Source organism: Anas acuta, chromosome Z (genome assembly GCF_963932015.1).
Source record: "Anas acuta chromosome Z, bAnaAcu1.1, whole genome shotgun sequence".
Classification (NCBI taxonomy): domain Eukaryota; kingdom Metazoa; phylum Chordata; class Aves; order Anseriformes; family Anatidae; genus Anas; species Anas acuta.
This window is the reverse complement of record NC_089017.1, coordinates 63,545,954-63,559,705: the sequence shown is the minus strand read 5'-3', so window position 1 is coordinate 63,559,705 and position 13,752 is coordinate 63,545,954. Positions and strand designations below refer to the sequence as shown.

At 50.5% G+C, this 13,752-nt stretch overlaps 1 protein-coding gene across 2 annotated transcripts in view; it reads right to left on the bottom strand.

Annotated features, from left to right (window-relative positions):
• Positions 1 to 13,752, bottom strand: part of CORO2A (coronin 2A) — a 45,237-nt gene that overhangs the window by 16,646 nt on the left and 14,839 nt on the right. Inside the window, exons 1-2 of one of the 2 annotated variants that reach the window (XM_068666379.1) lie at positions 7,827 to 8,125; positions 966 to 1,166 (exon numbers count right to left, since the gene is read on the bottom strand). In XM_068666379.1, the coding sequence (XP_068522480.1) occupies positions 966 to 1,166 (201 nt within the window). In that variant the 5' untranslated portion in view covers positions 7,827 to 8,125. Of the gene's footprint in view, positions 1 to 965; positions 1,167 to 7,826; positions 8,126 to 13,752 lie in introns of those variants that run through there. The other variant, XM_068666378.1, reaches the window with a different exon arrangement.

The following is a 13,752-nucleotide window of genomic DNA, read 5'->3' as shown; positions in this document are numbered from 1 at the left end:
GGTCCCACCCCACATCCCACAGTCCCAGCTGCCTGCTCAGAGATGCAGGTCTGTGATAAAGACAAGTTCTTCAGCCCCAACAGATCGTGGTCGAGGGGGCAGAAGTGACTCAGTCAAGAAAAACAGGGTAGTGGTTAATTTTAGGACTGTCTCTGAACAGCACCAGTGGTTAATGAGTTGAATAAACAAAGTCTAGAAGAGCCGGGAACTGCACTAGGCTCTTCAAGCACACCCAGTTCACTTTCATCCTTAGCAAATATATATTGAAAAAGTGGCATTACAATAACACCATCAATTAACTTTTAATTAAAGGCTGAACTTTTGCCTTTCATCTGTTCTGCCCTGATTCCAGGGAGCCCATAATCTCATACCAAAGTTAATCCACATTAGTGCATGCCTAATTCTTCTGCAGCAATAAATGCCAGACAGCCAGCTTCTCCCTCTCATCAGATCTCCAAGTCATCAGAACCCACAAACATGGGATTTGTTTCCGAAAGGGAAGTTTTTCCAGCATCGGTGTTTGAAGCTAAAGAGCTTCATTGTCTCATAACTGTGTCTCCATTCTTTCACAAAGGAGAAGGTAGTTAGAGCAAAATACACCATGCTCTGCTCCGGTGGCAGATGAAGCCAAGGCACTAAAGCACCTTTCAGTTCTTACCTTTCATATCTACTAATTGCTTTTTGATTTGCAGTCTTTCCTGGGAGACAAACATCTGAACAGCACAGCTCCCGTTGATTACACAAGACAGGCAACCGGGGTACGAAAGGAAGGAAGGTGCCGAGAACCTGCGAGCAGCCACCTAGGACGCATAGGTACCCATGTGCCAGGCAATCTGGGGCCCCTTCCGTGCATTTTGCAACTCCAGGAGCAGCACTGGCTGAATATCGCCTGTGGGATCGACCTCCCTGCAGAGCCCGGACCCCCACCAGCACCACGAAGGCCATCCTGCCCCGGCGGCGCTCACCTGGTGGATGGGGATGACGAGGAAGGCCCCTCCGCCTGCGCACTCGGTCACCACCGCCACGAAGTGCGGGTTGACGGCGCAGAAGTGGTTGTCGTGGACGCTGTGGGTGATGGGCACACAGTCGTAGCACTTGTCCTTGCTGGCGGCCTTGCCGTACACGTGGCGGAACTTGGAGCTGCGGTACTGCGGGTGCCACGACATCTGTAGGGGCGGAGAGACAGAGGGACGTGAGATGGAGGGGACCCCCCCAGGACGTGTTTTTCCCCTTTGGCGTGACCCCCTCGCTCCTCTCTGTGGGTGAGAGGAGAGAAAAGAGATCTCTCCCCAGCCCCAGGCCATCCCTACACCACTGGAGCAGGGCCAGGCAGCAGCAGGTTGAAGGGGAGATGACCCCGGGTAGCACAGCACCCAGGATGCAGGGAAGGTAAAACATCCCAGGCGAGGAAAGCCTGAGAGAGAGATGGGGAGTGAAAGAGCCAGTCTGGATGCATACTTCATTTAGCCCTCAGGTGGTTTGGGACCAAGAAGGAGTCGAAATTTTGCTTGCATGAAGGGAAGAAAATAAGTTTGACAGATCACAGGAAAGGTGGCAGGCACCTGTTGGTTTCCCTCCCCACTGACAATGACATTCTGCGCACCTGGTGTGTAGCCGCACCACAGGCAGCACTCTGAATGGTGTTTAAACGAGATGCACAAAGCACGCTCAGCACAAGAATCCCTTCCCACAGAGAGCACTGAAGCTCTATGAAGCTGGCACGACTGATTTTAAATAGGAAGCTGGCGGTGTTGGTCAGCAAAGAGCGATTCTGGCTCTTAACTCGCGCTCTTTCCACGAGACCCAGGCAGTGGAGGGGGCAGTGATAAGCTCCTGCTGCCCAGAGAAAAGGAAACCCAGGTCTGGCAAGCAAGTTACAGGTGAAAGAGAGCCCCACACAATCAACTAGGAATGTGGGCGAAAGCTGGGGCAAGGCTTGTTTTTGCCCATTTTCGGTCTGTTTAACATGCATTTGGCAAACAGCTTAACCAGTGGTGCTGGATCGGTGATACTACAGTTTGAGAGGGAACCCAGCCAAGCAGCTTTCGAGTTACACCAAGATTCACACTGCTTGCTCATGTGGGTGAGTGTCTGCAGGAAAGAAAGCACTCAGTGCCAGGAGGGCAGATGCATCACCACCAGTCCTCACCACTTGACAAGTAGGGGCCCAAGCAATCCTAAACCAAAGTGTCCTTGCACCTGGCACGATATTGCAAACTGACACTCAGCTTCCTCACAGGAACCATGTTAAACGCTGTGAGCCTGTACTGCTCGATCCTGGGCAGTCAAACTGGAGCTTCACAAGACCCCGTGAGCCTGCATCCCATGCTACACGGGAATATTTGGTCTGTGAATCACGCTAGGACACCAGTTCTGTCCCGTTCTCTGCCTCCTCCCCGTCCACTGGCACAGCTCACAGCCAACCCAACCCCACCTTGGCCAAATACTCACACCTGGGAAAAAAAAAAAAAAAAAAAAAAACAGTCCTGGTAGATCGTAGTTAGCTTTTACAGTCCTTTTTGTTCCCTACCTGAAACCTGGCATGTTCTACCTGTATTAAACCTGCATTAGTCTGTATTTGTAGCTGATTAAATTTCTTGTGCAGAAAACACGAGGTGCAAAGGGTCTGGCACAGTGAGGGCTACCTTCAGCCCAAAAAAAAGGTAAGTAAATGCAAATTACTTAAAAAATAAAGCAGTGATCCTGGAAAACTAATCTCAGGAGAAGGGATGTTCACAGGTAAAAAAAACAGCTGATCTAGCATTAAAAAAATCTAGCAACTGTCAAGATCTTTGAACAGCCCTAGAGGGGCAGTGTTTTCAAACACCTTCACATTCATTACAGGTCTAGTGGTTTGGTTTACTCACACCGAGAAAAAAAATCAACAGGTTTTCTGTACGTAGCAAGTCCCTCTTATAGCAGGAACATTAGCTTTCCAAAGGGAAATTAGCTGCCATGCTCCAGGGAACTTCTAGCTAAACTGCTCTTCAGGTAGAAGCAAGTTTGTGGTCTGGAGGTACGAGGTTCCTCAGCAGCAATGATCTCAACTCAGAAAAGAGTCACCAAGCACAGACAGACATTCGTGGTTGGGCCGTCATTCCGACAGAGAGCAGGAACACACAGCAAGATACTGAGATCCTGCACAGACTGCCTGTAAGGTTTTGATGGCAAACAAGGAACAAAGGAAACAAGAGGAGCTAAATGCTCAAGTTTGGACTGTGCCTTGGGAACAATTGCCCAGGTTTGGAAACAAAAGCCTTTTGCTACTGCAGTTTGTAGAACTAAGGCTCTGCTGCCACTGGAGTGGGTTTCATAGGACCTCCAAATCTGCCAGAGACAGAAAGGCAAGATGTGGCTGGGAATACCAGAAAATTGACAAAGATGGTCCTAGAGGAATAGTGACCCTCTCAACGCTATTGCAGCCACAGCAGAAAGCTCAGCATTAAAATAAAAGTATGGGGGAAAACAGCCTGGATCAGTGCAGCATCAGTAGGCTGGAATGATGGAAGAAGCTGATCCCAAATTAAGCAAATATATGGACGTTAGGAAAAATTTGGCTGTGAAGAGTGTGGAGGGGAGCTCTGCAACAGGTTGCTCAAGTGGTGATGGAAGTCTCCACCCCTGGAGATAATCCTTTCACGACTTCGTTATAAAAAACAATGTCCTCCTTTATCTAATGTGGGTAATAGTCCTGTTCTGAGCAGGTGGATGGACTGGAGAAAAGCAAGGACCACCAAACCAAGCCAAAACCACACAGCTTGCAGCAGAGATCTCTATTCACAGTCCTAGGATTCATATAAGCAAGAGTCAAAATAAGGATCAAATGATGATCCTTGGATGAAATTCAGGCAAACAGGTGAAAACAAAATGCAGAAAAGATGAGTGTGCTGCCAAGTGCTTCTTCAAGAACGGGAAAGTGCCTGAACAGAGATGTTTCAGCATCCAGCCACACAAGCCACCACCTATTGGTCTGCCTGCAACCTTACCAGAAGAGAGAGACAGATCTGTGACCAACATGAACCTTTGCATGTAAAATCCCGAAACATTACTTAAGGAGTGATGTGCTCCCAGCAGCAGGAGATTTAGATGATGCATTTGCAGACCAAGGTCAGGCAGTGAAATTCCAAGATGCAGAAAATGTATACCCCATGGCTGGTGAGACAATTCAACGTTCAGGGGGACGTCCATGTCAAAAATGCTGTCTACAAGCTAAAGCAGAGCTCCAGAATCACCCACAGGGCCTCACGTTACTGTAGAAATGGGGTGAGATCCAAGAGGTACTGCCCAGGAAGAAGTCAATGTGGGAAAGGTATGCCAGAAATAAATAAACAGCCAGAGTGAAAGTGAACATGGTGGGAAGCTGAAAACATTATTGTGCTTTGTTGGCCTGAAATTATTCTGGAGCTGAAAATGTTCTAGGAAGGATGAAGGACATTTGGAGCTACCACCAGGAGAGCTGCACCTTGTTGCTCAAACCATTCCTTTGCATCCAAACAAGGCAGCACACAGAGATAGTCTGAGAGGGTTGGTTGGTGCAGCACCTGGAAAGGGTCTCACTCCAGTGCTGGAAAGTCCCTGTGTGACCCAGAAGAAATCCTCAGAGGGCATCTCCAGGGGCGCTCTCAGAATAAGAGGGGATTAGAGACAGAAGTGACAGCCTCCGTGCTCATCGGGGTACAGACCTGTGTACAGAAACGGCCCCAAGCCCTGGCAAAGCCCAAGGCCACATCCCAGCCCCTGTGAGCACAGCCTGTCCTACGGGGACAAGATGTAGTTCCTCAGCAGGAGACAATCTCCCAAATTCGTGAGAACAGCAGGGCTGTGGGAACAGCTATGGGAACAGCTGGCAGATCTCAGCTATCAAGGCAGCGTGACCCACGGAGTCGGTCCTTTCCTACAGCAACTATTCCGTGATTGTAGGGTCCCTGCGTGTGTTGTCCCTTCCTGAAAATGCCCCTGGCAGCACACCAAGGTGCACACATATGGCGTGGACTTTCAGCCCCATAAACCCAAAGTTTGTCTTGCAGCCTCAGCTCCTCCAGCAGGGAGTGGTGACAGCACATTTCTTCCCCATTTCAGGGAAACTGCTGCTTGGAGTGGGCATCATTTTCACAACAGCGTCAAACAGCAGCTGGTGAAGGGGATGGGAGAAAATGGGGGGAAATATACCAACATTTTGGCAGCACAGTAGGCCTTCTTATTGGAAAAAATTGCACCTCCCCCTAAAAATAAATAAATAAAAAAAAAGCATTTTGAAGAGCTCCATAATTAAATTAATCGGAGCTCCTGACTGCGTGACAGGAGCACCAAAAGTCCCGTTCTAACCTGGGCTCCGAGACCACGGCCTCCTTCATTTCCTTAACGGAGGAGGGATCTCATGATCATGACTCAACTTCAGAAAAGCTTCGTAAATCTGCCCTTGGGGCCTGTTTCCTCCTTGGCTGCGGAATGTCCTGAGTCACTTCTGTGACACCGTGCCCATGGGCAGCACATCCCTAACTTGAGAAGCAGCTGGAGCTGGGGGCTAGGTCCTCCCATCTGAGCAAGGACCTAGACCTGGGATCTTGTGGATGTTCTCCTGTCTCTTCCAAGAAGGAAGCATTAAGGAGATTTTTTTCTGAAGGTACTGGAGTAGGGCTACAGAGAGCTCTGCTCACTAGGATGCAGCAGGCAATCAGCACAAGCCTCTCAAGGCCGAGCAATGTTTCCTTCATGGCTTTTGCCAATTAAGCTGTGCAGCCCTACCACTGGAAGCACTACCACCTCATTAAAAAATACACAGCGCTCTAAATAAAAGAGTAAAATACATCCATTTGCTTCACAGCTCTGTGCTGCTGGCATAAACAGGGGAAGCAGCTCCTCTGCCTCTACTAGAAGGACAACGCAACCACAAGAGACATAGCAAGGACATGCAAGCAGTTTTAAAAGATTCCCTGAAGGCCCTCACAACAGGCCTTTCTGGGCTCTGCGCTGAACAGCAGGGACCAGTTTGAGATGAAGATCTGATCTGAACCCTAACTACAGAGCAGAGCAGAGCTTCCCTGCAGGGGTGAGAAGATCCTCATCTCTTCTCCAAGGTCTGGAATACAGCAGAAGGAGGCAGAGAAAGTGGGGTCATAGCTGCAATTTCTCACATCTGCGGAGAGCAAAGGTCTTGTTAGAAAACAACCTGACTGTGACAGCTTTCTCTGCTCCAAGGGCTGGCCCCTTGCAAGCAAGGGACCACTGGCCCAGCACGACGGTGACCAGCAGGTCAGCAGAGAAACCTCTGGGCATGTCCTGTGCAGGCTTCAATGAAAAAATAGGTGTGCACCTGGCCCTGCTGTTTCTGGGTATGCACAAGTTGAGTCACGGATGCAGTGAGCACAGTCACCAGCAGCTCATGCAGGACCTGGAATTGATCAGTACGTCTGCTGTTTTGCAAAACCTTTGGTTCATTTTTTAATTATTTTGTTGTTGTTGTTAAAGACACAGCCATATTGTCCCTGGCTTTCCTGGGTCTGGTATGTTTTAAGAGGAAGCAGTGAAGCAGAAGTGATCCTCAGCCCAGTGGGTGGACTCATTTTCTAGTTGATAAGTTGCTCAGAAAACTATCGGGGTACTTTGATATCCTCAAACACAGCTTCCTCAGCCCTTCTGACCTTGCCAGACGTGAATGTGGAAATGCTTACCTGACCTCTGAAGAACTGACAGGGACACCTCCCACCAGACCAGGCTGCCCAAAGGCCTTGAGCACCTCCAGGGATGGGGCATCCACAGCAAGAGAAGCTGCCCTGGAAGCACCATCACGGGCTGATCCCAACAATTTTCCCCTATTTTTATGTGGGGGAAAGGCTGAGCAGTCCTGGCATTTACTCCTCGAGGTGCTCTCTGTGTATTTTCTTCCAACCCAGGCAGGTTCCAGGCTCCGCATTGCTCAGCTCAGCTCGTGTTTCCCAACAAACACCAGGCAAAGATGTGAGCACTGTGCTGAGAACAGGCGCCAGACGATTCGAGGATAACTCAGCCCAGTGTGTTGGGGACCAGAAATTAGGGCCGTGTGGCCTGCTAAGGAACCCGAAAAGCTCCAGGGTGGAGATGAGGGATGGAAGCTATGATAACAGGCTTCAAACACAGAAAAAGTTGCTACAAGGAGCGTTCAAATCACCTGCTTCCACGGTCCAGGGGAGAGAGTTAAAAGGCCCATGCCTTAGCCATACCATAGCAGCTTCCAATTAGGCAGCACTAATCTCTGACAGCCACAGCAGTGGCAAAGGGAAATCCCCACCGCAGGCGTTTCCCAGGCAAAGTTGGCTGAAATTGAGCAAAGACCACAGAGCCACAGCTGGCCCTGATTTGGACAGGAGGCAGAGCAACCAAGTAATGCTGCCCTCGCATGTGCAGCAAGCCTCCAACGTCCGGAGAGTGGCAGAGCTGACCCTGCACCACCAGCACCTGCACCACCCCTCAGCAGGGCACCCCCCAGCGCCTGCATTTCTTACAATTGCAGGACTTCACCTCCACATGAGGACCTGCAAAAGCCAGAAGTATAACGTGAGCTTGTTTGTTTGATGTAGGATTTGAGCCTGAGACGGTTCTCTGCCGCCCTCAGGAAAACAAGCCCCATTTCCTTGAGGTTAACCTTGACAGCTGCGCGGGAAGGACTGCAAAATGGACGTGTAGAGGGAAAACACCATCCGGGTATGGAGCTGGAGGTGGTGGTGAGAGAAGCGGGTCTGAGACAATCAGACCTTCAGAAGCAGAGATCACAAAGCATCGTGAAAAAGGAAGAGAAGAAACAGAGGCGCTGCAGCAAAGTGGCACAGAACGGCACACAGAGAACTCACATGAGATGAGCAAGTCCAGAGGGCACAAGAGACTTCTCCTTTTGCTTGGACCACCTGGAGTTCCTTCAGGGATTTTTCACCCCAAATCTTTCAAGTTCACTAGGCTGGAGACCGCCTCTGAGGTCCCACTGGCTGAGAGACAAATGGCCGAGAGAAGCTTTTCGGGGCAGTTTGGCTCCAAGCTGCCCCAAAAAGCCTTGAAGCCCCCAGGCACAGAAAATGTTTAATGTTTCGGAGCTGTTTGGCGCAGGAACTCCCTCTGGGCCCTGCGGGTGCTTTCCAGGGCCTCCAGGCACAAAAAAGGCTTTTCCTGAACGGGGTGAGACACACGTCTGGGAAAAGGGTGTTGCTGCTGATAACCAGATGTTATCTCAGGTCTGCCTGCCCGGGCTCAGAGCGCTGTGTGGTTGCCATGAGAAGGCACACAGACTTTGTTTTATTACCACCATCAAAACCTCACTGGCTTTTTGAGCTCTTCCTCCCTCCGGCCCCAAAATGCCCACTTCTACATGCACCAGCCCCTTCTCGGAGATGCTCACACTCCTCAGTACACCTCGCCCCCGGGCTGACAGCCTTCCAGGCTGCTCTGCAAAAGGTGGACAGCGCACCCCCCTTGTCAAATAGCTGTTTTGTTGATCTGCAGGGTACAGATGCACACCAGTGGTGCCTGAGGTACGTGAATTAATGGCTGTGTTTCCTCCACACTCCCCAGCTGCACCTCAGCAAGCCCCCCTTCCCTTCAGACCTGCGCTCTGCACGGTCTGTTTTGCTCTCTGGCGTGAAAGCTGCCCTGGCACCAGGAGGCACCGGCTGAAATCCTGCCAGACCCCTGGGGACCTCACCCCACGGCACCCCTGGGGAGAGCGTAGGATGTGACAACCTTCCAAAACACTTTTAAGTGCGGTTTCCTTTTGTTCCTTGGCAGGTTTCCAAGCTCTACCTTTACCTCGGCATCCTCTCTGAAAAGCATCGTACGTCCAGGCAATCCAGCCTGATAAATCGGATGAGAATTTACAGTTCTGCATGATTTTTTTAAAGGTCCTAATCTCTTGAAAGTTAGCAATAATTTGAACAGCAGAAAGACCATTAAAAAAAAAAAAAAAAAAAAAACTTTCATTCCTTCTCTTGCACAGAGGCTCAAAAAGAGATAACATGGGGAGAAATTAGGAAGTACAAATGCTGATAAGGGGGCCTTGGAAAGCTACTATGAATATTTCAGTTTGCAGCACCATGGAAACTTTTCATTTCCCTTTTCATCTTCTCCTTTGGAATGCTTAACTTGTATTGCACAGGCAATGTCTTTTCCCTTTCAACCTCATCATTTCTAGGGAATGTTTCTACGGTAAAAAAAAAAAACACTTTGGGCAGCCTTGCTAGCCTCCTGAGAGCACAGTTCACGAGTATCCAAGGAGAGTGCCTCCAGAGAATCAAACTTCCGACTGCATGCAAATAAGCAGACTGAAGCTGGCACGAGGTGTTTTGACTAAAAGGCTCCAGAGAAAACACACACACACTTCTCATCCATAAAGTAAAATCTGTACATTTCCAGGAATTAGAAAACAAACAGAGCAAAAAACACTGACCTTCCCCAAATCTGCCTGGGTCCTTGTTTTCCCTCCTACAGCCTTCAGCTCAGTTTCATTCCATTTACCTTCATCCTCTCCTGCCAAATCCTCTCCCCTCCCTTTCCCATCCGTTTCTTCCCCACAGCTGATCCTTTCAAAATCCACCCCTCCTCATCCAAAAAATGAGTAACCTAACTGCTGCCAAAAGACAAGAGGAGTCAGTCTGGGAGACTCAAAAAAGCGCCCTTCAACAGCCTTGCCTCTGCCAAGGGCAATTAGCTAATGGCAATCCTTTAGCGCTTGGATGACAAGATCAGGATGTGCCTGAAGTCAGCTTCACCGCTGCACACCCAGCTGGCCACAGGCAGCGGGAGAGACACGGCCATTCCGAGTACTCCAGGGACTGCAGAAGGGCAGCAGTTAAATATGTGCCCTTAAATAAAGCAATTAATGTATCGTGAAATATTGCTGGGTTTCTGCCTGAGCTACAGGCTACAGGCGCTGTAAATTTCATGGCCTGGCTCTGCGCAGAGCAGGCTGCAAAGAGCTCCACAACAGCACCCAGCTCTGCCCCAGCCCCACAGCAGGCTTATGATGGAGCCGAAAGGTGCCTGCTACCCGCTCTCAAACCAGGTTTGTGCAGTCTTCACGCAGGTTTTGGCTCCCCGGCCACCACCAAGACTCATGCCGAAGCACACTTCGAGGAGATGCTCGGTCTGACCAAACGAGCTGACCACGTCCCCGCCCTAGCCCGCTGAACTGGGACAGTTTCTGCAAAGGCAAAGCATCGGATCATTATGTTTGCTCTGAGTAATGCTATCAGTGCTTCTCCCACAGGGCAAAGATCCCTGCCGAGTGCTGGCAGAGCAGCGCAGGGGCTGCAATACGCCCGGCCCCTGCAGGAGAGCAGGAGCATTGGGAGTGACAGACGCTGGAGGAACGTCTCGCCTCTCGACAGCTTCAAAACTTCCAGCCTCACACTGCTCCGCATGCACTTCTCACCCCGTATTCTGGCCTTCAGCAGAGAAAAGGCTGTCGGCTGCAGCTCTGGTGGGAGCAGAGCGATCACAGACCAGGCAGTCAGCGAGAAAGGTGGCTGCTCACTCTAGTCTGGGGTGCCAGTTTCTAGCCGCATGCAAATAGCGCTGGGTTTCAGTTTCCCATCCCTCACGTCCTTGCTTGCCACCAGCTCTCAGGACAATGGAAACGGCTCTGGTAGGAGCCGCAGTGTGCGAACGTGTCCCTCTTGTTAAGCTGAGGCACGGTTCTCTGCCAAAAGCACATGCTGTTTCCCGGAGGGTTTTGGAAGACGGGGCAGAATCCTTCACGCAAGCACAGATCAGGTTCAGGCATGAGCAGACAGCCCCTCGGAGCACGAGCTGGTCCTGCAACCTTTGTCCTGCCCAGCACAAACATTGCTCTCAGGAGATTTCACCAGAGCAGCCAGCTCCTCACACCTCGCCCCCTCCCCTGCCTCCTGCCCCCCTTCTGTAAGAAGCAGGGGACAAAACACCATCGAGCAGCCCCCCTGCTCGCAGCAAGGCTGTCCCCAGGGACAGACAAGGGTGGCTGCGGCCTCCTGCAGCACAGCCCGAGAACAGGCAGAGCAGGGAGCACTGCCAGAGCCACCCACCTCCAGCCCCGAGGGACGGGACGCCTCGCCAGCAGCCTGGGGACAGCCTCCTGGGTTGTGCTTGTAAGCTGCTTAATGAAAGGGTCACTAATGATAGAGGTGTGCTCGTAAACACCACGTCCCGCAGGCCGCCAGGCAGATGGAGAGGCTGTCCCTGCTCTGCAGACTGCATGGAAACTGGAGGAGACCCCTCAAAATGCCAGGGAAGTGTAAAACCAGGCGGAGGCTTTGCCGAGGCACTCCTTTGCCCCATCGATTTGTGACCATCCTGCTCACACCCCACCAGCTGCTCTTGCTTCCCCATGGTGAAGGTCTCCGCACACACGTGGATGCAGGTGCCATGGCAGATCTCCAGAACTTCGGCTCCCCCCTTAGAGAAAATGCAAACCTTTTATTTCGCCCAGGGAAAGACAGAGAACCCAACCATTCACTGCGACTCTGTTTTCACTCAGAAAGTAGATCCAAGCACAAGTGATGAGTTTTTGCAAAGGAGTGGTAAACAAGGCAGATAAAACAGTAAAGTTTGTGCAGGTTGCATGGAAATATTCAAAAACACTGCACTGGTAACAAGGGAGTTTGAAATTGTAGTCAAGTCAATAAAATATAAAGGATAATACAAAAATACGTTTCAGTATATAAGGAATAATGTCTAAAAAAAACTACTGAATTCTTTCTCAAGCACAACTCAAGCAGGACTTTCAGGGATCACCTCCTCCAGATTCAAGAACAGTCTGTCCCCGAATGAAGCAAAACGCAGGAGAAGAAGCAAAGACCTGCATGCATGAACAAGAAAATCCTCAAAAAAAAAAAAAACAAAAAAACACAATATCAGCCAAAAAAAAAAAAAAAGGATACACACAGAAAGTGGAAGCAGGAACAAGCAACCTGGGAGGAACACAGAGACAATGTCCAGACATGCAGGGCTGGGCTTATGAAAGCCAAAAGCCCACCCAGAGCTGAATTTGGTGAGGGCAAAAAGGAAAATGTCTACAGGTATGTCAACAGCAAAAGCCCAGCGAGCCCAAGGCCCCTGGGACTGAGGAGTATGTCAGGAGCAAGGAAGACTTATCCTCGATGGAGAAGGATCAGGTTGAGGAACAATTGAACAGAGTGGACATGCACGAGGGCCTGAAGGGACGCACCCGCAGGAACTGAGGGAACTGGCCCACGTTGATCGAGACCAGCACTGTTTTTTTCAGAAGGTCATGGCTATCCCAGGATGTCCCTGAGGGCTGCAAGAGAACAAATGTCACTCATCTTCAGAAAGGGCAAAAAGGATCCAGGGGGTCACGGGCCCTTCAGCCTGACTTCAGGCGGTCAGACAGCAGGAGAAAATTTTTGACTGCGAGGGCTGTCAAACAGTCAAACAGGTTGCCAGGAGAGGCCGTGGAGTCTGCATCCCAGCCTCAAAACTCAGACCATGTCCTGAGCAACCTGCTGTAGGTGGTCCTGGTTTGAACCAGGTGGTCTCCTGAGGTGCCGCCACCCTCAGCCATACCATGACGCTTTGAGACCTGCCCGGGGACCTCTAGGGAGAGTGTCCTGAGGAAGCACAGTGAAAACAGACCAGAATTTTCTCTGTGTGCTCACCGTGAAGATGGGAGAAGCTCCCGTCGCAGAACACTGCCCAAAAGGGACTCATCAGGCAGGCCACCCTCGGGGGGAAGGAAAACGAGCTGCAAAGCTTCACCAGCTGACTGCAAGCAGCAAAAATAGCCAAGTGGCAGTGTGCTGCCTCTCCCTTAAATCCAACTTTATGAGGTGAGCAGGAAAGCAGTGTTAGAAGGTTCTCTGGGAAGGCTGGGAGGAGGAAAACGAGGGCAAATGAATAAAAAGTGGAACAAAGCTGGCAGACACGCAGGAAGAAGTCAGATAGAGGGAGAGCCAGCGCAAGTTGTGTAGATCCTAGCCAGGTCTCACACACCAGAATCCCCCTGGTACGGCGTGCTCGGTTTTCCAGTACTCAGCACAGCTCCTCACAAAAGCGTGGGGTTAGCAAGAAGGTCCTTAAATGGATGCGATTTGAGAAAAGTGGGAAATTTCTACTTTTTGAGTGCTGCAGGCTTGAGATCTAAATAGACTCTCACCACCCTCTTTACACGCCTACGTGTCTCCCAGGAAGGATAAATTCATGCAAGAGAGGCAGATCTTCACGGATCTTGGGAGTCCATCTTTTCCCTATTCCTCTCATTCATTTCTTTACATGCTTACCCAAAGATCTTCGTCTAAAATCCTCCAGTGACAGACAGGGCACCAGCTTCCTACAAGTCTCACCCAGTTCTCAGTTGCCCGTACCCTTACAGAGCTTTTCCCTGCTTTCAAAACTAAATCTCCTTTCGTGCAATCACATCCCCTCCTTCTTATCCTATTCAGCCAGATCACAGGAAGAAGGCTGCTCCCTTCTCCATTCAGCAAGCTTTCCTACACAGCTGATGCACAGCTTTTCAGTCTTCTTCAGCACCTGGAACTGGCATATTTCTGCTTCACAAGCATGGACAAACAGGTGCATCCCTTATAATTTATCAGATCCTTTCCTGTTCTTATTTATAGGTTTATTGCTGCAGCGTGCCACTGGGTTGTGGGGCGAATTGCAGCCCCTGGATGCTTTTCTGCAGGACTGCTCCAGGTCTGCCTGTGCTGTGTCACCCAAAGACCAGGGCCTGTCACTGCTGAACTGCATCCTGTTTTTCCTGTGCCATGCCTGCAGCTCATCAAGGCAATTTCAAGC